This window comes from Lissotriton helveticus, chromosome 7 (assembly GCF_964261635.1).
Source record: "Lissotriton helveticus chromosome 7, aLisHel1.1, whole genome shotgun sequence".
NCBI lineage: Eukaryota > Metazoa > Chordata > Amphibia > Caudata > Salamandridae > Lissotriton > Lissotriton helveticus.
In genome coordinates this window covers 1851152618-1851180415 of record NC_136068.1, presented here as the reverse complement: position 1 = coordinate 1851180415, position 27798 = coordinate 1851152618, and the positions used below count along the sequence as shown (strand labels likewise).

The 27798-nt window shown below is 43.6% G+C and overlaps 1 protein-coding gene across 1 annotated transcript in view; it reads left to right on the top strand.

The window, feature by feature from the left end:
• Positions 1-27798, top strand: part of LOC144767768 (killer cell lectin-like receptor subfamily B member 1B allele C) — a 150725-nt gene that overhangs the window by 17966 nt on the left and 104961 nt on the right. The window contains exons 3-5 of the mRNA XM_078651150.1: positions 15853-15957; positions 16723-16852; positions 16918-16945. Coding sequence (XP_078507276.1) covers positions 15853-15957; positions 16723-16852; positions 16918-16945 — 263 coding nt within the window. The remainder of the gene's footprint in view (positions 1-15852; positions 15958-16722; positions 16853-16917; positions 16946-27798) is intronic.

Here is a 27798-nt window from a genome sequence, read left to right as displayed (position 1 = left end):
CATCCAACATTTAGCTGTTTTCTTATCTCTATGGCATGTTCTTAAACACACACATATGCCCAACACATTGCGACCTATTGGCGTTGCCAATGCTTGTTAGCAGAATCAAATAAAGAAGTAGCAACTATGATTTTGTTGTAAATGATTAGAACCGAAAATGTTTCAATTTTGAAAATATGAGTCTTTGACTCAAACATTATTATCCTGGGAAAGGAGTAGTGGCCTTTAGAGTGTGTCATTCACTTATACACTTATGCCTTTTTTCTCCCCACATTTTTCTGAAATCCTCCATCTGCATATTTCACACGCCATGACTTTCCTCTTCAACCTGGTCTTTAACGTCCTCTCAGATACTTCCTTTCTTGTCTACATCTCACCCACAAAGCCCGACCCCTCACCTGTAAGCACCACATTTTCTTACCCCTCGTTGCTGTCCATGTTTCAACAGCTGTGAGCCTCTTTCACACAGGCTCCCAAAATTACAATTTGCACATATGTGATCATCGCTCCGTGCGCTCTGCAGAGAGGCCATTGATTGGATGGACATGTCATCCGACCAGTGCTTAATTTGTAAAATATTAGGTGGAGGTGCTCAAAATTTTTTAGAAGGCCCCACCCATGTTCCTGGCTGTGCCCACTTCCTTCAGAGGCTCCGCCCGCTTCCTTTATTGGTCCCACCCACATACACAAGCCTCAGTACATCATAGCCACCTCCTCACATCTTGCATATCGCAAGAAGCCGCAGGCCAGGCTCTTCACTTAAGCACCTCCGGGACCTCACGCCTACACAGCTGCTTAAGTGCCTGCACTGCTGCTTAAGTGCCTGGACACCCCCTCGGGTGATTGTGATATATAAATCAAGTTATCATAACATAATAACATATAGGAAGGCACTTTCATACTTGTAGAATCACTTTTACAAATTTTGAAAGCATTTGTGTGATTTGTCATTCCCAAAAGATGACGCAAGGGCACAATCCACCTAGTGCTAGAATATTTTGGGCAAAAGAATAGCAACTGTTCCTCTGTCTTATAGAAAAACATGCATGACAGACAGATGTAAACACAATAATCGGTTAGTGTTTGTGAGTATGGTATGTATACGTTTTAACCAAGCTGTATTTACCCAGTCAGGACTATGAGATAACAGGAAGTGGAACTCAAAGCCTGCAAGGTGTTAACACACATTCTGACGACAGCACCGCTCTAGTGTTACTCACACCAGACACATAGAGGCGCTACATTTAATATATTCTTTAGAAGATGTTGTCTCGTAGTAAGCCTGGAATCTTAATTGTTCACTGATAAGAACGTTCCACAACAATTTAAGACTTTAAAAGGGACTCCTTCACCTTTAGAATTTAATAGTAAGAACATTCTGTGAGGACAGCTCGGTGGGCTGTGAGCAAACTTCAGATATCAGAGTAACAAGTGCAGATTAATGCAAATCCTGGCTAGAACGACCCCATGTCTGCAGCTTTCAGGAATATTAACGAGCAAAACTGAATCAAGCAATAAAAAGACCTGTTGAAATAGGCGCAAATAGTCGGGTTGTGGTCGATGAAGAATATCAAGATTAGCTTCATAGAGAAGAAATATGGCCCAGTGACTGACTCGGTAAACTGCAAACTGTGAAACAAAGAAACCAGTTATAATCCCATTTTCCCTCTAAAACATGGTGCCTTCTTCAGCAAGTGGCTATTTCTCTGTTCGCCAGTTCCCTGGGCAACAACCCAAGCCCTAAATAATAAAACAGCACAGGAGATTAAAACAAACGTGCCGGAAAGTTATTTCTTTTTGGTGCGTGCAGGTGCAACCTACTTTGTCGGAAATGGGGGGTACATCACCCTGAGCCAATGAATGATCACGGTGAGAGCCTTCTAACTATCCCACCATCGCAGGCCCTCTGAAACTCTTCCAACTTCACCATGCGGCCCCCAGGGAAAGCAGGTTGGCAGACCAGTCTTTTCCGCGGGGTGTTCGCGTGATAGGACGGGCGGGCAGGAAGTTAGTTTAGGGGGTGGGATTAGGGGGTGGGGGTTAGGAGGTTACTTAATGGGACAGGAGGGGAAGGACTTCCTCTTCCTGTCCCCAGTGCCTCAGGGATTAGGTTAGTTTGTCCGCCCACCCACCCTACAAGGTTTAAAAGGAGTAGAGGTACTGGGCGTTTTGGTTCGACAAGTTGTGAGGCAAGCCAGTTTAGGACAGGATGGCACGGGGGGAGTTTGCGGGACCTGGGAGGGGTGGGGAGTCCATGACGGGCAGAATCACCCTTCCCGGGAGGGGGTTACAGGTGCAGGATGGGGGTGTGGTGGACGATAGTGCGATGGATGGAGATGATGGAGGAGTTTGGAAATGAAAGGGGGAAGTGAATGGTATACATGAAGAGGTCGTGGTGTGAATTGGGAGTGGCTATTGGAGTACGTGAGTGGATGATGGTTGAGAGGCAGGATGTTTGGGGGGATTGTTAATTGTTAATGATGTTATGTTGATTTTGGCTGTCATGCCTGTCCTAATAAATGCCCTTTTACGCTAACTGATGCGTGGAGTGGTTATTGCGCGATCACCCCCACAACCAGAACACACTAGCCGAGGTCTTGGGTCTGATGCTTCTTCGTGATCTGCACATACACAAGTTTAGGGTTGGTGTTTGTGAGTATGGTATGTATACGTTGAACTAAGAAACAGTCCCGGTTGTGTACGGCATCTGCAACAGACTGTGGGGCCTGGTTAGATCGAGAGGGCAGAGTAGCTTTTGTTGCTTTTATGAAGCAAATAAATTCTATATTCAAAAATCATACCTGCATTGAATGCAGGTGCCGGCGCTCATATTAAGCATTTCTAAAACATTTATTGGCACTTTGGCCGTCCTGCACACATCCAGCCTGACGGGCCCCTTCTCAGCCAAAAGCCCGCCCTCCGCCATTCTTAAAAGAAAATGAAACAACATTCTGTGAAAGGAGGCGTGATCTGCTCACGACTTGACATCACTAACGTGATGATTGAGGACGCTCTTCGGGTATCCCTGGACAAGGGTGGGACTTCCTCTAAGACATACCAGGCACTGCAGCAGCCACAGAAGAAGAGCAGCGGAGGAAGTTATTTTAATATTTACCGGGCCTGCCATCAATCTGCCGGAGGAGAAAAATCGGAAAGACCCGGCCCGGTAAAATAAGTGCCGGAGCTGTCACCGGAAAGCTCCGGCACAAATTAAGCACTGCATCCGACCCACTTTATGACCCATTAAGAGGCACTTGGAGAAACTCACCCTACCTTGACCCTCAGCTCCAGCACTCTCAGTCGTGCCATCATAAACACCCTCTCACATTCAGAACCCATACATGCAGTCATATGTTGCATGAAAACAACCTGAGAAACACAACATCTGAAAAAATTATTTCGTCTTTGGAAATGCAAGATAAAGTAAAACTTGAAATATAAACGGGGGCTGGCTGCACTGCTGACATAGATTACCTGAGGGGTGTTTACAGGAATTGTTGAGAAATTGATCTGTGTTTTGGGGTATAAACTTGAGGACATGAATATAGAACCCAATAGTGACCTATTTTAAAACCAAATGTGAATTAATGCCAGGTCTGGGACCCGGGAGGATCCGGCCCACTTGTAATTGTAATTGTAATTGTAAAATCACTTATATAGCGCATGGCTACCCGTAGGCATCCCAGCGCTCTTGGCAACGGTAACCCTGGGCTAGTCCGATCAACATTCCTACTGCAGGCTAATTTCTGGGGAATAGGAAGGTTTTGAGTTTCTTCCTAAACTGAAGGAAGGTCTGTTCCTGCCTCAAGTTATATGGGAGGGCATTCCATTCTCTTGCTGCTTGCAGAGAAAAGAGCCGGCCGCCTGAGCGGGCTCGCTTTATCCTGGGAATGATTGCCAGGTTGTGGTCACTCGAGCGGAGATTGAGTTGGGGCTTGTAAGGACTTATCATATTTTCCAAAATGGAAGGGCCTTCTCCATGCATGATCTTGTATGTGATGCATAGGGATTTAAATCGCACCCGTTCCTTCACAGGGAGCCAATGGAGTGATCTTAGAGCTGGCTTCGCCGACATATATCGACTAGTTCCAGTCAAAATCCTGGCGGCATAGTTCTGAGCCACTTGTAGGGTTTTAAAAGTGGATGCCGGTGCCCCAAGGTATAAAGCATTCCCGTAGTCAATTCGTGATAAAACCAAGGATTGAACTACGGTCTTCTTTGCTTTTTCAGGGAGTTGGGGCAGGATTTTGCGCAGGGATTTGAGTATCCCATGACAAACTGCAGAGGTCTTTCTGGCTTGAGTTTCGAAGGACAAAGCGTTGTCGAGCCAGAAGCCTAAGCTTAAAGCGCTGCTTCTCTGAGCACTGGTACATGACGGAAGTCTGTGCGGACGAGGCTGCCTCATGGTGGTGAAGTGAAAAAAAAAGATTACCCATAAGGTGTTGTTTTCTTGCACGTTGTGTGCATGTGCAACACCACGTGCTGCAGATTTCTCCATATCATCACTGTACAGCACATGTGAATACTGTGCTCACACAGGAGAAAACAAGCAATGGCAAAACTATTTTTTTCGGCCTGATTTGGTAGAATATAGTTAATCAAACAAAACAAATAAATATGGGGATCAGTGACAAAATATTGAGAGACAGAATATCGACTGCCCAGAATATCGATGCTAAAATATTGAGGGACAGAATATCAAGTCCCTATCAACAAACAGGTGAGTACTAAAATATTGAGTACAAAATATCAATGTTTAAAATATAGTTAACTAAAATATCCAATTGTTTGAATGTTTTACAAATAATATAACAGTAATTAAATAATACACAATTGAATAACACATAGTTACAATAATTAAAAAAATCTTAATGTAAAAATAGTAAATGTAATGTAAAAAAAGCATAATTTTTTTAACATATATATTTACTTCACATTATAAAATAAGTATTAATCTTAATAATAACACATTTAAAACATTATTAAACATATATTTAAATTATATATATAAACCTATTATATAAATATAAAAATAAATAATATATAATAATTAAAATAATTAAAGTAATATTTGTTATGTTAATTAATAATTTACACTACATTAAATATAACAAAATTAAAAACGTTGCATAGCTAAGGGAATACAATTAGTTTTCACATTCCAACAAGTGCAGAAGTAAAGAATTTGTTACATAGCGGGTGGGTACAAATTACTATTCTCACTCCAGTGAGTGGAACAGTAGGGAAAGCGTTGGATAGCGGGTGGGTAAAAAATTACTATTCCCAACTCCAGTGAGTGCAACAGTAGGGAAAGTGTTGAATAGCGGGTAGGTAAAAATTACTATTCCCACCCCAGCGAGTGGAACAGTAGGGAAAGCGTTGGATAGCGGAAGGGTAAAAAATACTATTCTCACTCTAGTGAGAGCAAACGTAGGGAAAGTGTTGGATAGCATAGGGGTAAAAATTACTATTCCCACTCCAATGAGTGAAACAGTAGGGAAAGTGGTGGATAGCGTTTAGGTAAAAATTATTATTCCAACTCCAGCCAGTGGAACAGTAAGGAACGTTTTGGATAGCGGGAGGGTAAAAATTACTATTCCCACTCCAGTGAGTGCAACAGTAAGGAGAGTGTTGGATAGCGTAGGGGTAACATTACTATTCCCACTCCAGTGAGTGCAACAGTAGGGAAAGTGTTGGCTAGCTTAGGGGTAAAAATTACTGTTCCCACTCCAGAGAATGCAACCGTAGGGAAAGTGTTAGATAGCGTAGAGTAATAATTTAGTAGAACCAGTCCTACAATTTAATTACCATTAATAAAAAATAAAAAAATTATTTAAATGTAATTTACCTCCCACTATTTTCCACTATAAAGATCACCTCCAATAGTCACAAATATTAATACATTAACATAATTAATGAATATGTATTTATTTAGCTAATCACAATTAACAAAAAATAAAAACAATGATATCTAAATTAATTTACACAATTAAAAGTATAAAATAACTTTGATTAAATAATATATAAATATTAATAAAAATGTACTTTCAAATAATTTAAAACACACCATACTCCCCTATAAACACTCAACACACGCCTCAAAAATGAACATAATTAACATAGTAATACATTAATTATTAATAGTTAACATTCAATTAAATACGCATTCAAAAAAATGTACACATTTTACATATTTATCAAATTAAAAACTTGTATTAATAACTTTTTAAATATGTAATAATACATTAATTAACTTAGTTATCAATATTAATTATTAAGCATAAAATTATTAATTACTAAATCATTTTTTTTTTATTTAAATTAAATGACTTCCCACCCTATTCCCCTATAAACCCACAACTCGCTATGGAACTAAAATACGCAAAAATTATTTGCCAATATTAATTATCACACAATAAATTAATAACGAATACATTATTATTTTTTTAATTTAAATTAAATTACTTCCCACCCTATTCCCCTATAAACCCACAACCCGCTAAGGAACTACACAAAAATTAATTAACATAAAATTCATTATCTTAAAAAAAGTGTAACATACATTAAAAAAAATATTATATACTTTTAACACATATACTAATATATAATACAATTTAAAAAAATTCGATATAACGACATTCTATATAATGAAATTCTATATTATGTCATTCTATATAATGACATTCAATATAATGACATTCAATATTACTTACCTATATGTCGATATTATCCCCAACTATATTATGTCTATTCTATATTCTGTCATCTCGATATTTTGGTTTCTCTATCTCGGGTGTTTACCAAATATAGACGGTGGTGTGGGAGTCAGGTCGCCCCTTCGTGCAATGCTTGTTTTTGGCCACTACCGGCCTTCAGCCTTTTTTCTGTAAACCCCAATTAGGGTTGAGTTCCTTGAGTCTATGCCAGGTTTTTTGACAGTACAGACAAAGTGCTACTTTTCTGCCTCCTCCCCCAGCTAGGAGCTCATGGTTCATGATTTTAGGGCCACTTGTGACAGTGCTGCTCTGCTGGCTGCAGCAGCCTAGTAGTAGCTTAATGGAGAACTGGTCCTGCCTACACCCTCTGGTCTTCCCATTCTACAGCAGGGCTTCAAGGAGCAATCAATGTGCTCCACACATTGATGAACAATGCACCATTACAGATCACAGACCCCATTCCTTAGAACCACAAGGGTGTTCCCTCTGACCTGCCTTATGACGACACCAGCCCCATGTGCTCTCGAGACAGTTTATGAGTCAATTGGGAGTCCATGTGACATCAGTGAAGGGCCCCAAAAGGGTCATGTGCAGCCCTTGTCCACACCCTATGACTACTGCCACACTCCCCACACCTTAAACCTCACAATCTGAGCCCATACCTAGAAAAGGAGCATTTACAAGCACAAAGCTTCTCTTTAATGACATATGCATTTAAATTAAATATGCCTCATTTTTTACATAATAAATTAAAAAACGAAAGAATATAGATTGTACAGCCCTACAGCTTCCCAGAAGTGTGCCCTAGCAATAGCGCCGAAGAAAGCAGGTGTGTGCATTTTTGACTAAATTCACAGATCTGTTGATTTACAGCCAGAGATTTCAGATGCTGTGGTGAATCTCTGTGGAGAAATGGGGAATTACCTGAGCAATTGAACACAGAATTACCTACTAACCAGGAACTTTTTCCTTTCATAGGGGGCCTTTAGGGTCCAAGGCTGGATTTTGGAGTCCCCGGCTGTTACTAGTGCCTGCAGTATCAGTACCTTCAGGGTAGCATTACACTGGCCAATTTCCCTGGCCAATCATAATGAATGTCTTAGTCCTCAACAAGTTCCCCTCCTGAATCCTGAGCTCTCTCTCACCACCTCATGATGTCCACTGTAAACTTCTGGACTCATTTGTTCTCTTTGACTAATACCGGTATTGTTTTTTCATTAATGTTTGGCTATTATTTTTACTTGGGGTGTGCACAATTCAAGTAATTTGCTTTTGCATAGTTACATAAAAGTTTAGTGAAACAACACATAATTATGCAAAATGCAAAAGAACAAATGTTGTAAAAATATAGTGCGAGAATCACAAGTGATGTGAGCGATATCTGCTCGTGTTCCCTGCGCAACTTGGCACAATGGCGTAAGTTCTGAAATATGGGGCTTCATTTATTAGGAACTGGCATAGAGCAGAACCACAAGTCTTCTACATGCACTGCCCTACGCCAATGTGAAAGGGCAGTAATACTTAGGATTTTTAAAATATGGTGCATTCCTGTCCTTCCCCCCCTTCGCCGGTGCACATTTTGCTACCTACCACAATGTAGGCATGCTTACACCATGGTGCAAGGGTTCCTGTGTTGCAGTCAGGATTGTTTTTGTGCAGGAAGGGATACCTTCCTCCACAAAAACAATCCTATGAGGTGTTTTCCTCTTTGTATGTGTGCTGCAGAATGCGGCACACATAGAAAGAGGAAACACTTAGGAGAAATAAAACATTTCCTGCTTGTTAAGCCTGCTCTGTGGATGTGTAAGGTTTTGTGATGCCCCAGGTTTACCTGATTACATATATCTGGGGCAGCGTAAAAATCCATGGGTGCTGCATGGGAAAACCCACCTCAACACCCATTGAACGCCTCCTTTTCGCGGTTGTGAGCTGAAGCATGATGGCGGGTGTGTGAGAGAAGCCGCAGAGCAGCAGCAGGATATGGTGCGGAGTGGTCCATAAACCCCCAGTAACGGCGATAATTCATCCTTTGCGGACAAGGGAATGTGAAACGTAATCCGATGCTGTACCTTAATGCCTTGGAATCCGAGATTGCGAGCTTCGGAACGGGCATCAGAGCGAGAAAATCAGCGGAGGTCAGGCTGCTCAGGCGGCTGGTTAGTGTCCTCGTACTCTGGATCCAGCACCGGCAGCGTTGTGAGTGTGGCAGCGGAGCAAGCCGAGCCAGGGGAGACGTCGGGAGAGCCAAGCAGAGTAGCGTGAGACAGCAGAGACGGGACTCGAGCTTTGGTGCTATGGCCCCCAAGGTGATGGCAGGAGTCTCGGCAAAAGCAGCAGCGGCTGCTAGGAGAAAGCACAAGCACAAGCAGCTCAAGCCACGGAGCAACCCGAGCAGGGGATAACGGAGGAGGTATCCCCACCAACGCTGTGTACGCTTACGGGGGAATCTTTAAAGGGGAAATATGCATCTGCGAGATCGCGGCAAGCCCCCTCAATCTCCGAGCTGTTTGCCCGGAGTGGTAAAGGACACAATACTAAGGATAAGGATATGAGTGCCGGCACAAGAGATGCCACGAGCCCACCCAGGTGTTGGTCCTACAGAAGGCCACGGTGACAGGCATGAGAGCTGTATGTAGGCCTTTACCAGAAGATGCAGCGGTGCAGATTGGTGGCCCGCTTGAAGGCTTGATTGCGGTGGGGGAACAAGGGCAAAGCTCTGCAGGGACTGCAGTAACTGATGGGCTAGTAGCTGGGTTAGTGGCTGTGAGCATTGTCGTTGATGAAACAGCTGCTTCACCTGTACTCGTACATAGCTGCCAACCAGAGGCAGTTTCAGGGCAAGGACTGGAATCAGGTGGGGATGGGGGAGAAGAGGCAACGATGCTATGCCCCCCCCCCCTGGTCCAAACGATCGTAAAGGATGGTAAAGGTCAGGAGAAGGAAAATGAGAAGGATGTTTCAGAGGAAGCTGAATGGTCAGACGATAGGAGCTCGTACCAGGGGGGCAGTGACCTTGAGACCGACAGTGATACAGAACAGAACCCCCCTAGCACAGCCAAAAGACTAGCCGGTCAAGGGAACGCGCATGATCAACCTCTACGGGACCTAACGTGGGACCATTCTTCGGCCACGCCACTACAGGGAAGCCCTAATGTCGATGCTCCAGCAGCTCACCCCCCGCTCTTAGATGTTATCTATCAGACTATCCTCACGCATAGGGAAGAAGCCAGCCAGGACAGCCGGAAATCGCAAGCAGCAATGCGTAAGATGCAAGGCGTTGTCAGAAAGCTGTCCAAAGCATACTCCAATGTGGGGGATAGAGTTACTAATCTGGAGGCAAGAATTGTGGCGACGGAATCAGAGGCCGCTGCACCCACTGCCAAAGTTGAGTCCCAAAGCACCCAGGTTGTTGATATCCAGTGGAAACTGGAGGATATGGAAAACAGGCTAAGGCGCAATAACCTACGGGTGCTGGGGATACCAGAAGGGGCAGAGGGATCAGATGTTAGGGCCTAAATGATCAATCTCTTTAAGACAGCGTTTCCAGAACTTTCTGAATGGAACTGGCCGGCAGTAATCCAGAGGACACACCTCACTCCGTTCAGGGTCCGTTCGGGGGCAGGAAGTAGTGACAAGCCAAGGGCAGTTTTAATATTCTTGGGCAATTTTATCCTCCGACAAGTCATATCGGAAAAAGCACGGCCCGAGGCGAGAAGGTCTAGCGAGGGAGTGTCTTTTTTCGTCAGGCAAGACTTTTGCCACGCAACAGTTGAGAGGCGCTGGAGGCTGAGACAATTGATTAAACCTCTTCAGTACAAACATCTGCAAGTATATCTTGTTAATCCAGCACAGCTCAAGGTCGTGAGAGATGGTCGGAGCCAATATTTTTCATCTGAAGTAAAGGCCAAGGAGTATCTGGACTCTCTGGGTAGTTAGGGGCTAGCAGATAATTGAGTTAATAAGGAGAGTTTGGGCGTGGGATTGTGATATTTGACACCATGGGGTTGGTTTGTGGCACGGTACTTGTACTTGTTTGAGTGGCTATAGTCTTTTAATAGCATATTTTTTATTTATTAATGTTTTGACACCCGGTCCAATCGTATGGCTCCCGATCTTTTGGCCGGATCTTTCTTTCTTTTTCTTCACTGGGGGGGAGCACTTTGGTATTTAATTTTTGCTTTCTATGTAATTGAAAGCTGCACCTATGTATCTCCGCTGCTGCATATGCACATCACAAGCCCAGACCTCGGTCTGAGCGCTTCATGTGGGAGGGGGAAGGGGATTGGGGTAGGGGGGGTTCATGGAGGGTGTGTAGGGTGGGGTCGAGGACAGCGGGTGTGTGGGTATGGGGGGGGTAAAAGCAAAAAAAGAAAAGAGAATTTATGGTACAGAGTTTGTTTTTCTTACTAATACAGGATGTGGCATCTCTGCTAAGAGAGTTCTTTCTACCCAATTGCTGGCAATAAAATTGCAGGAAATGCTTAAAATTAAAAATGTCGAGCCTTAGTGTATACTCGATTAATATAGGAGGGTTGAATGATTGGAAAAAGTGGGCCAGATTGTCCGAGTTTGTTAAAACAGAGCCCATTGACATTCTGTGTCTTCAGGAAACGCACCAACCATGGGCGAAGAAACAGCTTCTTAGGGTTGGTGGCTTTGACATTCTGGCATGCTCATCTCAGACTTCAACAGTAAGGGGGGTGGGGATCCTAGGTAAAACGGTACTGGGCGGGGCCAAACGGGTTAAAACGTATGCGCTAGGTAGATGGGCATTGGTCAAGATGGAATGTGGACTAACAATATGTGGAATATACGGATCCAACCAGGACGACCCCGAAGTATTTGAAATATTGGAGGGGGAACTGGCAACCTGGCCCGTTCCCATTCTGGTATGCGGGGATTTTAATATATCTGCTGACCTGTTTGAGAGAAGTCTGTATACTGGTAGAAAGCCCAGGGTGTTCAAAGCACTCTCCTCCCTGATGCAGTCTCATGGGCTAATAGATGTATGGGGAGCGAAGGAGCCGGGCGATCCTGGGTTCACATATTTTTCATGCCCTCACCGGAAGTATACCAAACTGGTTTATTTCCCAATATCGTCTACAGAAATCAGTAAGGTTAATATCAGGAAGCTCCTAAAGTCCTCTCGGACCATAGCTCATTGGCAATTAGGTATCATGGTGTAGGGCCAGTTAGAAAACAAAGGGTGTGGACATTTAATAGGAAACTTCTGCTGACACCCTCTTTGTTGAGTATCTGAGGAAATGGGTTCGTGAGTTCTTTGAGGCCAATCGCTATAGTGCACCAAGAAATTGTGTCTGGGATACGTTTAAAGCCGCATTGAGGGGGTAGGTAATTAGCTATACCTCCCAAGCCAGGAAAAAATTGAAGGCAGGAAAGGACAGGCTCCTACAGATTTGGTTAAGGCAGAAGAACAGCACTGTCAAGATATAACACATGGGAAGGAAGGAAAGGAAAGTCAAATCAAAATCTGTTCCATTAAAACGGACTTACAGAAACAGCTGGCTGAAAAAGCGGCGTCAGGATATTGGACATACAGAGGGAAAATGTATGAGACAGGGGAGCAGGCAGGCAAGGCACTGGCGCTGAGGATCAAGCAGGACAACACGAAAAATATAATAACTAGCATCCAGGAGAATGGGCACGAGTTTGTGGGACCACAGGATATTCTTGGGGTATTCGCAAATTTCTATCAAACCTTATATAAGGAAGAGATAGTGCGTGAGTTCCCCCCTGAAAATTATCCGGATGGTGGACCCGAACTGGGTGATTTTGAGAAGGAAAAGCTAGAGAGTTATATGACGGTCGACGAAGTCCGCGAGGCATTATCAGATCTGGCGGCCGCTAAAGCAGCGGGACCAGATAGCATCCCATTGGAGCTATATAAGTGTCTTTCGGTCGAGGTGGTTCCAATGCTGTTAGACCTATTTAATGGAATCATGTGCACTGGGAAAATACCCGAAACCTGGAAGGACACAAATATACTAGTTTTTCATACAAAAGGGAAGCCGAAAGAAAATCCTGGGTCCTATAGGCCGATATCTCTTATAAACTCAGACAACAAGCTCTATGCGAAGATTTTGGCTTTGCGTCTGGGGAGGGTCATTGGCGGGCTTGTTTCCACCTGGCAGCATGGATTCATTCTAGGTTGAGGAATAACAGACCATATCAGAAGGGCAATCTCTTTGTTTGAGGCCCATGCTGCTGGGGGGGAGGGGGTGGCTATGATCCTGCTCGACGTGGAAAAAGCCTTCGATCGCGTTAGATGGCACTATATGTGGAGTGTCCTTGTGGGGAGAGGTTTTGGTCAAAGAATCCTGACGGCTATGAAAGCTATGTATGTCGACCCGGTCACCAGAATACAGATGATACTGTGGTGTGGTGTGGCTCACTGGTTAGAGGCGGCAGACCCGGAAGCAGAGGACGGCCCGGGACCAGGGTTCAATTCCCGACGCGGCAGGGTCGTGGACCAGGGTCAGCGGACTCGATAATTCTCACCTCGGTGCCTACTCTACCCAGGGATCACACTCGGCAACTCTGGGCATTAGCTTGCCTCATCTCCACAACGGCCCCCCACAAACGCCGGGGATGCCTGGTTTCACCTTGGAGATACCCAGTAGGGACCATCTCACAGGGAAAGCCAGGACGGGTTCCCCAGCGGTCTATAGCGCAGAGATACTCCTTCGGGAGTCGATTCAAGCGCTTTAGAAACCCACAATTAATTAATTAATGATGGGTGAGTGTTCAGATAAAATCACGATAACTAGGGGCACCCGTCAGGGGTGTCCCTGCTCACCCATCTTATTCGCGCTTTACATCGATCCATTGGTTAAGCAGATACTGGGGAACCGTGGGATCAAGCCAGTGATAACCAATGGATTCGAGAGTAAAATATTAGCCTATGCCGATGATCTGGCAGTGATCTCATCAGAACCTGCCGAGGCTATGCGAATACTGGTCGAAATCACCAGGGAATTTGGATGCCATTCTGGATATCGCCTGAATGAGGCGAAAACCCAGGTAATATGCTCAAAGAACATCATTAAGTCCGATCAAAGGTATGTTGATTCAGCAACATATCTGGGGGTGATAATTAATGGAGCAACGGGATTAATCATCCAGGATAACTTTGATCCACTTCTAAAAAAAATGAGAAAGATTTTAAGCGAATGGACACGCTGTACCTATCTCTTATAGGTAGGACGAACGTGTTGAAATGACCATGCTGCCCAAAATCCTCTATCTGTTCCGTACCATTCCTTTCTTAATCGAGGAGGGGGTGATAAAAAAAATCGAGTCCATCTTTAACAGCTTTCTGTGGCAATACGGGAAGATTAGGCGGTCATTAAAATATATGACCCTCCTGCAGGAACATGGGGGCCTAGGTGTTCCGAATTTAAGGTACTATCACTGGGCCTGTTTGTTGACACAGATGTCAATTCTATTTGATCCAGCATCAAGTAAAAGATACACCCAAGATCCGACATCTGAGCTCTATGATATTCCATCGGTATATGAGCTGTTAATGGGGAAGGAGGCTATGGGCGCCCTGCTAAGGAAAACGGATCGCAGATATTTTAAGAAAATGCGCTACAAGGTTTTAGTAAGTGCTTGGGAGCTGTGGAAAACACTGCAGAAAGTGCTCGAGTCCCAAGGATTCATTTTTATACGCCACTGTGGAAATCAGGCCATTTTCATAATCTGAGTCAGGACGGGGCATGGAAATGTTGGGAACAGCAGGGCATCTGGACAGTGAGGGACATAATGAAGGAGGGCAGTATCATGAGTTTTGATGCCATCCGGCAGAAGTACGGCCTGCCCAGTAGTCATAGTTTTAAATATGTTCAGGTCTCGCAAATACTTAAAGCTTTAAGACCTTGCATCTCCCCAGTTATTAGCTGTCCCATGTTGGAATATTTAATAAAAGGGGGGAACAGGATCAAAGTTATATATCGAGACTTAATCGAAAGGTTGTCTGATGACCTGGAGAAACATGAGGCTGCCTGGGCAGTTAAACTGCAGGATCCTGACTCGGATCTCGATAAAGCCCTATATTTGGATAAGGTGGTTTTACGTTCATCAAATTTGAAGGCACAACATTTTAAAACACTTTTTAATCTTTACTTTACTCCTTCTAAGCCATTTGACTGGGGTATGAGGGTGGACAACAATTGCCCCAGATGTCAGAAAGGCCCGGGGGATCTCCTACACATGTTTTATTATTGTGAGGAACTCAGCATGATTAAAGGTGAGGTCGAGAAATTTCTGGAGGGGCTGCTAGGCTCTAAGATCAGTCTTTCCCCGACAATGATGATCTTTGGGAGTGATAGAAAGATGGGTCTTAACAGTGAGACGGAAGCATTTATCTTTTTAGCCGTTGCGGTACTGCGCATTCTTCTGCCAGCAGCCTGGAAAGATTCAAATGCCCCATCCTTTCAAATGTGGTTGACCAGGCTCCTCGGTATCCATAATATCAAATCTACATTTTATGTACATAAGGGTAGGAAAAAACGCAAGTTTGGTTGAAAATATGGGCACCCTTGAAAGACTGGAGGGGTAGGCAGCAGTAAATATAGACTGATGTAAGTTTATTCTGATGTGTGTTCGTATATATATGTTGGTTGTATTCTATGAATTCATTTTATGAATTCCTCGTAAATGTTTGAAACCCCTTTTCCCTTCCTTTTTTTTTTTTTTTTTTTTAGGACTATATATATATCTATTTATTGTATGACTGTGAAATGTATTATGTTATCCTGTGAACCATTGCACTTTGAAATCTTTTGTACTAGGATCATGATTACTTTTATTTTTGGTACATTTTAAATTCTCAATAAAAAAAAGAAAAAAAAAAGTACACCTCCTTTTCGCAGAGTGCGTCTTTGTCTCACTCCGGCAATACAAGGCCACGCAGGGTGGCTTTGCATCACCTCATAGATATGATTGGGGGGCTCTCATTGATATGATGGAGAGGCCGCTGGAGCATCAAAAAAAGTGACGCTCCAGCCGCGCAAGCCTCTCATAAATAAGCACCCAGGTGTGTTAGGCACAACACCAAATTCACCCTAATTTTAAAATTTCACCCACAACTAATTCCACCCTATGTCTCTTCCAGCCTTCAAGCACTCTCAAGAGGCAGCAGCAGTGCATCCAGCATCAGACAAGCAGTGTGAGAACCAGGAGGAGTCCAGTCACGAACCATCGGACTGCGCAGGCGCAGGTACATGTGGTCTATTCATCAATCCTTCCACATATTGTTTGGGGGTGTGGTGTCTTCATCTTGGAGCATCCATCCTTTCACCAGGGTCTCACACCAGGTGTTCCTGGAAGCCATGCACTGACCCTCATCTCTATGCAGGGTTCTCATGAGGCAGGTTTTGATGCCTTATCCATGGAGTGTATATAACCTGGGTTTGGAATGTTGCTTTGCCTACTTTCATTCAGAAATGTTTCTGTTTTTTACATAATAGACTTGAGAATTTAGGAATTTTTCTCTGGAAGGAGTATGCTCCTACAAGTCTTGAACTAAAAGGGGGCTAGTAATCCCTGCTTGCAGCTACTTTGAAGTCTCATTTTCCTTGTGCTGACTTGGGCAGAAGCATCAGACAGGATGAAAGAAGTATTGATTGATATTTCATGATTCCGTGAAGATCCGCTGGAGGGCGCTGTGGTATTAATAACTGCTTAGAATTAGGAGTCAGGTTACCTTTAGAATACTTACTATGAGATGAGCGGAAGGTTTTCAAGTTTCAGCATTTCAAAAGATGTATTCAAAGCTTGTTGGGCGCATTCACTTAAATGTGGCAAATACACTTTCAACCTGCGTATGTTTCCTCTGCAGGTCGTTCAAAGCAATATAGTTCATTCACAGGGAGCATTTTCGAAAATCATGAATTTAATGAAAACAGCGCGGCATAAATTAACTTTCCCATATAGTCCCCTGAAGACTGTATCAAATGCTGATTTCCCTTCCCTTCTTTGACAGGCCCTGGGTGTGAGCGGTGCCCAAAGGACTGGCTGCTCCATGGAGGAATCTGTTATTACTTCTCAAAAGTCAAAGAGGTTAAGACCTGGAGCGAGAGCCACGAAGACTGCTCTTCAAGGAGCGCGCGCCTGCCGCGCCAAGAAACCATTGGTGTTAGAGCGCGCTACAAATGTTTTTTAAAGTAAAGTTTTAAAGTAAAGTGATAAAGGACCAGGAGGAGCTGGTGAGTCACTGTTGAAACAGAACAAGGTACAGGCCATGAGGGGTTAATAATATTGGACCAGGCAGGGTTGGTGACACGTCAGTGATACATAACACAGCGGAGCTGGTAAGACATCAGTGATGCACAACAAAGCAGAGCTGGAAAGGCATTAATTATACAGGACAAAGTAGAGCTGGAAAGGCAAAATTATACAGGACAAAGCAGAGCTGGAAAGGCATAAATTATACAGGACAAAGCAGAGCTGCTAAATTGTTATTGTTATATGTGACTGTTTTTATAAACTGATGAGGAAATTACGTCTTAGACACTTTTTCACTAACATAGTCACAGAGAGAAGTGACATAAAAGAAGACCAACTTTTAGGTTTATCACCACACAGTACCTATACAGCACCACTGATCCATAAAACATTCGACACTTTTGAAGATTTGATAAGAATGGAATTATCCAAATTAAATTTCTCTAAAAAAAACTAGACGTCACAACCTGACTCAAAAACAAAGAGAGGCTTTACAGAAAATAGCTCAGAACCCTAATATCATTTGCTTAAAGGCAGACAAAGGAGGTGAAATAGTTATAATGAACACCTCACATTATGAAAGAGAAGTTGAACGACATGTAACGGACACAAGCGTATATCTACCCTTGGATGGTAATCCGACAGAGCAATTTTCAAAACATCTTGAAACAATCATAATTAAAGCATACAACAATGGAGTTATTAATGAGAAAACAAAGAGATTTTTAATCACAAGTCATCCAAAGAGCCCGATGATTCATATATTACCTAAAATACACAAAGACCTCACAAATCCGCCATTTCGACCGATTGTGTCAACTATAGGAAGCATTCATCAACGAGGGTAGTTTATTTATTTGTTGATTAATTAAAATCATTACAAACAGCAGGAAGCAAATTCGGTTTACAATCCAATTAAAACAGACCGATAAAAAAAACCCAAAAAAATACAAAACCAGCACATTATTAAATCCGAGATGAGTTTGACAGTACACACATACATAATTGGCTCAAGTAGGAGTAAATTAGTTTTCTAATAGGCAATTTAACAGCAAGAGGAATAAAGTGCAATGTGCAATCTTGATCAACATAAGCAGCAAAGATTTCTGATAAAACTATTTAAGATTAAAAATAAGCATAATACACTGGCCACCAGGCCAACTTTGGAGAACTTTGTATTAAAGTAACATATGCGAGTGGGACAGGCACCTCGACTTGTACTTACAAAAGCAAATACTGTTACTATTAGTCCGGTAACACCGTGGATTAAATTAAAGTGCCAAGTGCTAGCAATATGTATTATCCATAAAGAAGATATAATCCAGGAAACGTTAAAATAAGTTGGAACAATTGTAAAAAATATGCTTAGAACGTGCTTTAAAATCGCCCAACTGTACCTAAAAAATGTTTAAAAATATTATGTCATCCACCTTTTAATTAACTTTCATATCAGAGATGTCTTCCTGACATAATTTTGTTTCAGCTATAAGGATAAACTTAACAAACTGACAAATTAAAGTAGCTGTAATACCACCTAAACATACAATAATTGCAGTTCTGCAAGTTCTTACTCCCTTTTCTTTAAGAATCGGCTTTAAAATCATCTTTCGTTCTGCAAGCAGTTTTGGACACAAAGTTACTATATGCTGTAAGGTTTCTTCATTCTTGCCACATACCCTCACCAAAATGGAAGCTCTTCTTTTAGTGTGATTTCAGTGTTTACAATGGTATTCATTTACCATTAAAACGTAGTATTCATTTAGTATGCATGAAGACTAAGTAGTATGCCCACAAGCCGAAATATGCTAATGAGGGAATACTAGTTCTACTCAACTACCCTTCAAATACATGATGAACACTTCAATTGATTGCTAATAGAAGACTAGTAGTGTTCTAGAAGAATAGTATTTGAAGCTTAGTAGTATTCTGTTAGTGTTTATTTGCAGCTCTTGTGTTATTTCAAGAGCAAAATGAAGGCTAGTCTCATTGATTGTGACCACTATTTGAAGACTAGTGGTATTCTTTGTGACCACTATTTGAAGACTAGTGGTATTCTTTGTGAGCAATATATGAATACTAACGGACCACTATTTGAAGACTAGTGGTATTCTTTGTGAGCAATATCTGAATACTAACAGACCACTATTTGAAGACTAGTGGTATTCTTTGTGAGCAATATCTGAATACTAACGGCAATGATTGTGAAGACTCAAGTAAGACTAGTAGAATTTGAAGTGAATGTTAATTGAACACTAGTCACATTCGCTCTGATTAATTTATAGTAATGCGATTGATTTGATTTCTTGCACAGGGCTTCTCTTAATGATGCCTTATGGGCCTTTCAGACTAAATTTTATTTGTTTTATTTGTTACATGTTTACATGTGTACCTGGAACATGTGTTTGTTTTCAGACTACCCAGAAGGAACAATTGTGCAAAATGGAATTAGTCGCCATATAAAAGCTTAACTGTTCTAATTCCTCCTGTGTTGATTTTCACGCCTGCTTGGGTCTGTACTCTGCCATTAGGCAGGAATTGTGTCTTTGTGGACGCCCTTTCCAACGCCTGTTTTCCTCGGGTCTGTAGTCTGCCATTATGCAGTTTGTTATTGCACACAAGGGGGGTCAGTAATAGGCCGTTTTGTTATTTGCTCCTGGGGAGTCTGTTATGTTGGAATTTTAGAATTCCATAGTCCCACTTCTGTTAGGCAGACTGCCCATTATTATTTTTCCTGCACCTGGGATGTTGGGTCCTGGGCTGTAGCCCTATTTAAACGTAGGCTCTGCTTGCCCACAGTGTAGGCTGACACCCTGCCCCCCATATCTGACCTCCGAATTACCCACTTACTTTTTGAAGGGTTTTTCTGCCTGGTCTTCACTAACAAAACGGGGGGCTGAACTGTTCCTGCAAGGAGTGGGAAGAGAATAGGAAGACTACAGAGGGCTGTGCAAGAACTGGCGTGACCAGAGGTGTATATGTAACACCTGTGGGCATCCCTTTTGTTGGATGTATTTGCCTCACACACCCCGAAGGATGTCATGCTTCATCATCGGCGGTTGCTCCTCGTCGGGGGGGCGGTGCAATCCCCGACGGGCACACCTCAAAGAGGGGCACTTTGGCGGAGATCTTTTGTATCCAACTGCCCTATGGTGAAGTGTGGGTGTGTGGGCGGAGAGGCAACTGCGCCCAGGGTGAAGGTTAAAATGCAGTAAGAGGTACCGGAAACTATTTTATTCTGGTGGTCCCCCTATTGCAGTTAAAATCGTGAAAACGAGCTCACTCAGTGTCACCTCGTTAGGTAGAGTGACCTATGTAGAGCTCTGAAAAACAATAAGTGGTCAACATGTTTCTCGCAATTGGATTAGTATCCTGCGATTCATCAGGACCTTAGAACGTGAAAAGTAAAGAAGAAAATATAACTCAATAACATGCTAGTGTCATGTATATGGTGTGGTATAGGTATGCAGTTTACCTCAATGGGAAGTCCTATGCCTAAGGGTTAAGGGCTAAATACCACATGAGTGGTCGGCGGGTCAGTACATCGGGGTGAGCCTTCAGATTTGGCTCATTCTGCCCGTGTCCGTGTATGGTCACCTACCCATCTCCGCCGAGCTCGGATAGATTTTTCTGCCTGGTGTCATGGATTCCTATCAGGAGACTTACCAGGATGACCAGTGGGAGGAGGATCCCCTTAACGCCCTACCATGGGATGATTCCTTTTATGATGCAGTGGACAATTCCATAGTCGCGGAGGCATTGGCGCCATTAGAGGATCGCCTGACACGTAAGATTGATAAGGCTTGTGAGCTATTGGCTAAAGCTGCGCTATTTGTGCCAAACCCTACACCAGGGAATGCCATGACAGATGCTCAGCCACCACCTTTTAAGCGACCCTGAGACTCTGGCGTCGACACTGATACGCTCAGTTGCCTTAAGCAGGCATTCCTGGCCAGTTCTCAGGCGCCCACAACCCCTGTTGCAGCAACCCTTGCTGCAGCATCACTTGCTACCCAGGGGGCGGATGATCAGGGTGGAGTGGATGATCAAGGGGACACTGCGCTATATAAAACTTTATAAATAAAAAAATAATAACCTTACCTCCAGTAAGTCTCACACAGCGAGATTGCTAAGAGGTCTTTGGAGGCCATGTCCCCTTTCTCCACCACTCCGCAAACGCGGCTCCTGGCACACTACTGGTTGGGGATGAATTCCACTTTAATCCTGAGGGACCTTTGGAGGCTGAGAAGCCCTCCTTGTACCTCCTGTAAGTCCTACACAGCGGGATTCCTGAGAGCTGGTTGGAGGCCCATCCACCTTTCTCCACCACTCTGCAAACACCATTACTGCTTAAAAAATTATAGACATTCGCTGAAAAAAATAAAGGTTACAGGGACGTTATAGCTAGGAAACGGAGATTGAAAAAACTTTAGTAGTTCAATGAAAAACCCAAAGGTCACAGGGACGTTTTAGCTAGGCTCAGGTTTCACTTGAACAAAACCAGTGAAATTCAGCTGTTATAGTTAACTTACGCCCCTGCAATGCACTACCTATGACCTCATGTATTACATCACTCATGACATGGTCAGTGACATCACTGATGACATGATCCACAAAATCACTAACACATCCACTCACATCCCCATAGAACCTTTCATACACCCACTCCCACATAATTCACAAACCCATTTAGAGACCGATTCCACTACTTACACACGCACTCACAAATTCATATATCTACACACACATCCACTCACCCATACAGCCACGCATACACCCACTCATTCATGCAGTCACTAATATATTCACTCACACACCCATATTATCCCCCCATACACTGGGTTAGTCAGCTGTAGAGCTACTGACACTTACTCACTCACCCATACAGTCAATCACACAGCCACTTACTCACCCATACAATTACACCCCCCACTTCATATGCATACAGATACTAACAGGGACTCACTCACATACAGTTGCTGGCACAAGCACACACTCACCCATACAGCCACTTGCATACCCCACTGCTCACCTATACTGACCTTTACATACCCAGGTACTCACCCATACACCACTGGCACATCCATTCACTCACCCACACAGCCATACACACACTCACCCATACAGCCCCTCACACATGCATTCACTAACCCATACAGCTACTGACTCACCCGCTCATTCATCAATACAGGCAGTCGCACACCCCCTCACCCACAGGTACTCAGACAACTAATCAATCGCCCATAGAGCCACTCATGTACCCACTCACACACCCATACAACCACTTAGACACCAACTGACAGACTTATACAGTCAATCACACACTCACTGAATCATCCAGACCGGCACTCATACACCCAGCGAATCACGATATACACCTTGGTATTTATATTTAACACTTAAACTCTATAAAAACAGTCAGTCACTGGATGATGTCATGAGTGATGTCAGTGATATCATGAGTGATGTAATATGTGAGGTCATAAGCAGTGTATTGATTATTTATATATATATATATATATATATATTACCTACTGGCGGTCGCCAGTAGGTATATATAGTTAGGATTTTTTCTCTATGGGATTTTTGAAAATTCTATGTCTAATAACTTTGGCGTTTGTGGACGGAATTGGCTGAAATTTTCAGGAAAATGGCACATTTTGTTTCTGAGCAGCCCTTGAAAATTTGGGGGGGGGTTCGTCAAGGGGGGGCCGAGAAAAAAGGGGGGTCCCAAAACGTGTTTTTAACATTGAGTTTTCCATAGGGCGGTTGGCCTCACTTTTAGCCCGAACGGCTGAATGGATTTGCACGAAACTTGGCAAAATTGTAGGGACTGGTAGCCCGATGTGCCTTTTGTAGGTTTCAATATATGTGCTCCAGTGGATTTTGAGAAATTAACGTTTAAAAAAAGATATATATCTGTAACAGCGGACCGGGCAGCGGCCCAGGACGCGTACTTTTCGCGCAACGGAGCTTTGTGAAGCGAAGCTGATTGGTTCTCTGGCGTCTGTCAACATTCCAAACAGTCCGTAGCGGCCGCCATCTTGTCTCTCGGTAGGATCGAGAGACAAGAGGAGGCCAAAGCGAAGGGGCAAATGACCATAAGGGGGCATAGTAGATCCTCGCTGACCCCCTAGGTTTGATGTGGAGGTTTTAAAAGGGCCCCGCGGGGCAAAAAAAAAAAATAATAATAATAATCGAACGGCTGAATGGATTTGCACGAAACTTGGTAAAATATTAGGGACTGGTAGCCCGATGTGCCTTTGCTAGGTCTCAATATATGTGCTCCAGTGGATTTTGAGAAATTAACGTTCAAAAAAAGATATATATCTGTAACAGCGCTCCGCTTCGCGTACTTTTCGCGTTACGGAGCTTTGCGAAGCTGATTGGTTCTCCGGCGTCTGTCAACATTCCAAACAGTCCGTAGCGGCCGCCATCTTGTCTCTCGGTAGGATTGAGAGACAAGAGGAGGTCAAAGCGAAGGGGGAAATGACCATAAGGGGGCATAGTAGATCCTTCCTGACCTCTTAGGTTTGATGTACCATTTTGCCAAGTTTGGTGTAATTCCGTTCAGCCATTCAGGCTGTAGACGTATGTAAATGTCCTATGGAAAATTGCATGGGGAAAACACATTTGAAAGTGTTGAAATTTAGAACCAATTAAAATGTTACTTTGGTTTGTATTTGTGTGTGATGAAAGTTAATTGGTTATGTATATATGTCAAATGAGAGGAAACCACAGCCATTTTGTGATACTACTGTCTGAGGTACATTTGTGAGGAATTTCTGGTGGTGAATTTCTGGTGTTTGATTTACACAGTACTAACACTTTTCCTACTTTTAAAAAGGTGAGTTGTTAATTTGTAAGGGGAACTATGTTGTACACTTGAAGATAATTTGAAAAATGTTTTCTGTTATTTATTTGCAGTCCTTCTGTTATACTAAATACTTGATAACGTTAGTTTTATATTATGTATTACTAAAAACGATAAATGAAAGTGATTATTTTTTTCTGCAATTTACAGCAAGCAATTTCAAAATAAAACGGCTCACAATGAAGAGACTGTGGCAATTTCTTTTGAATTGTCCACTACATTGATTGAAATTGAGAGCACCAATAATGAAATATTGTCACAAGGAGGACATGACTTGTATGATTCCATTAGATTGATTGAAATGGACAGCACCAAGAATGAAATATTGTCACAAGGAGATGACTTGAATGATTCCACTACGTTGATTGAAATTGAGAGCAGCAATAATGAAATATTGTCACAAGGAGGAGATGACTTGTATGATTCCATTAGATTGATTGAAATGGACAGCACCAATAATGAAATATTGTCACAAGGAGGAGATGACTTGAATGATTCCACTACATTGATTGAAATTGAGAGCACCAATAATGAAATATTGTCACGAGGAGATGACTTGAATGATTCCACTACATTGATTGAAATTGACAGCACCAATAATGAAATATTGTCAGAAGGAGGAGATGACTTGAATGATTTTTTTGATCAATCTCTTGATGGCGAATTTATCGAGTGTTTGGAGACCATAGAGTTACAAGAATCATTATTGGAGACTTTTCATGAGGACATTGCTGATGAGGACATGTTACTAGTTCTTTCAAATTTAGAAAATTCTGAAGAATAAATGTATATTTAGAAATCAAAAATTGTTTGAGACATTATTCATTTTTATTTTTAATTTATGAGGTTGTAGCGAAGTGATTGTAGTATAAAATGAGACTTATAGTATAGAGTGCAACATTTTTATGTTACATGGTAAGTTTACTCATATTTACTTCCCTTCTGCCACTATATTATCTCCAATGTGTATTTGACATCTCTTCTTCATCTCCGGCCTCCTTTCTCTCACTGTGTGTCTCCGATGCATCTTATCGCTGCTATTTTGTGTAATTACAGAAGAGAGTAAAATAAAATAGTTCGGAACGTGAAAAGGGGGCAAAGTAGAGTACTCCTCACCCCCTAGGCCTTTTTAGGCGGTCCCAAAAGGATCAGTTTCTGCTTTCCTGAGAGATTATGGTATGAGTTCCATATACCACAATAACTTGCATTACAACATGCAAGATATCTATCTCCTATTACCAACTTTTGGAGATATTCGCGCTAAGCGCGAATATCTCCAAAAAGTAACACCTGCCCTGAGCAGTTCTTAGCCATGTTATCCAATGGGAGGTGGATAACATGGCTAAGAGCATTAGCTCGGTAATGTATGAATATCGCTGAGTTTTTAGCGATATTCATGCATTGCGGCCGTTTATTATCGCATTTGTGATAAACCTTGATAATAGCAAGGTTTATCTTCGATAATTTCTGATGATGCTTAGCGGTAAAAAATTCGTTGGTAAGCATCGTTAGCGATAAATATCGCTTAACTTTGGTAATATGCCCCAACGTCTGTTAACGTTCGATTCGAAGGAAATGAGGAAGTGTTGAAAAACATTGTCTGCGCCATCTTGCCTTTTTTGAAATGCCACACTTTTGTCGTGCACGGCAGCCATTTTAGATGTCTTGACCAGACCCACTCTCTGCACGCTGTCGATTCGTAGCATGGCTCCTCACCCTCGCAAGCATCTTCCCCAGGCACTGGTCACCCCCGCTCTCTGTCTTATGCATGGGCAATAAACCTCCCCCATCTGCGCTGCTCTTGCCTGAGAATCACACTGTGCCCGCCCGACACCTCCCTTTCGCCCTATTCACTACCGCACCCTCTGACACTCCTCTTCCTCTGTGTCCGATTGTCCAGGCTATCAGCTAGCCCTGCAGATGTAGTTTATGGCCCCAGCTGTAAAGAATCACCCCTCTTCAAAGGAGTTATAGTAGATCAAGGCCCACACCCGATGAGATCCGTCACACCACACGTGTTCCTACTATCTGAAAACTATCCTGTATTGTGATTGGGGAGGGGACAGAGCCTGAAGCGGAAGATTCCAGGAATGACTCTTTGTACATCAAAGTTTTTACAATTATGTGTCACATTAAAAATATATAGCACTCCAACAAAGTAGTAGGAATATAAAACTTTAATAACATATAAATATATACAACAAAACAAAAACAGTAAAAACATTTAAACAACGAAGAGACCGTGGCAATTTCTTTTGAATTATCCAATAGATTTATTGAAATTGACAGCACCAATAATGAAATATTGTTGTCAGTAGCGGTCTGTTGTGCGAATAGTTCCAAGGCAGCAGAACGCGCTGAAATCTAGATGGCACGAAAGTGATGTCTAGCAAGTTGCCGCCCAGCAAATAACGGCGTGGGGCGCCGCGGGGGTGAGTGAGTCCAGTAGGCACCACAGCTATTCTTAGCGGCATTGCAGAATTACTGCTGGGGACAATGCCTGTGCTGTAGCAGGGTCACAGCAGAAACAAAAAGGATTCTGTTGAAGATGTTGTTGGTTTTCAATTTGAAAACAGTTCTGGTGTCAACTGCTATGCTATTGTAGTGGTTAATGTTTTGTTTTCTCTAGAAAATGTAAAAGAGGGGGAGGCAGTCCAAAGTTCCGTTAAAAGGGCAAAGGAAAGGATCGGTGGTTTGAACTATCAGTCAAAAAGGGGAGGGGGTGCAACAATTTTTCCTACCGGGTCACACTGTGCTTTCACCGGAAGTGAGGTCTGCAGGATTCTAGTAATTCAAAGTGAGGCTGGCGCCGACGTCCCGCGGATACAGTTTCGTCACTCCACGGGTGATCATGGCAGTCATTCCCCATCGGGGGTCGGAGACTCCCGCGGCTCCTCTAGAATCTTCAAGGTCGTGGAGGACTACGGTGGTGGAGTCAACCAGTGACCGGGCCATTTCTTTATGCTGGGCCCGCTCTTGCCAGGTCGACCGCCATTTTGAGAGTTCGGTAGCTACTGGCGATCGCGGGGTCAAATGAGCGGACGGGCTCCACCCTGCCGGGCGAGACGTTGCAGCATAGCCACAGTGGAAGAACCCTTTTCCGGGCGCCTGGAGCGCTGAGGGTGCAGCTGGGAAGCCTCCACCTGGGGAGGCGGGAGAGGCCTGTTCGCACCGTCTCTCCCTCCCAGTGCACCCCACGGCGTCTCGCTTGAGATTTGTTATGGCCGGACCAGGCGATGAGGACGAGGGGGGGGGGGGGGGGTCGGAGGCATGTGCAAGACATCCCCCCCCCCAGTGTTGTCGCAGCCATTTTTCAAGAAAGAAGAAGTGTCCCGTCCGTCTTCGGGCCGGGCTTCCGGTAGATGTCGGCCGGACGCCCCTGGCTCTGGCCCCATTAACGGGTTTCTTGGTTTATTGGCTGCAGCCGGATCCCGTCGGCCTCGGCCCCCCGACCGTTGGTGGCCGGACCGGAAGAGCATGTGGCGGGACTACCTGCAACTCTCAAGGGCCACCGCGGCCGGACTGGGAGAGAGAGGGGAGGGTCGAGGAGACATTCCCCCCCCCTGCAACTGTTCAGCGTTGTAAAGGCAATCCCCTGGCCGGGTCCCGCTGGTCTCGGCCTCTCCTCCGGCTACACCCTACGTTAGGATCTCCTGGCCGAGGCGTGGCAGCAGGACCTGCTTTATATGGGCTGCTCCCGGCTGGGCGTAGCCGGAACCCTGCCCCACCTTGGAAGTTTCCAGAGTGGGGGCGGATGTTCTACTGACTTGCATTTTCCCTAGTCTATCGATTTTTTGGGCGTGGCAGGCGGTGGGACAGCGAGGGGTGATTTGGTTTCTCTTACTGTTTTTCTGGTCTCTCACCACTGGCATATTTCTAACGTTTTCTTGTTTCTAGGACATTAATAGGTTTTATCATTACGTTATGTTATCGTTTCTTTGTTCGTTGTTTAATAAAAGTTCA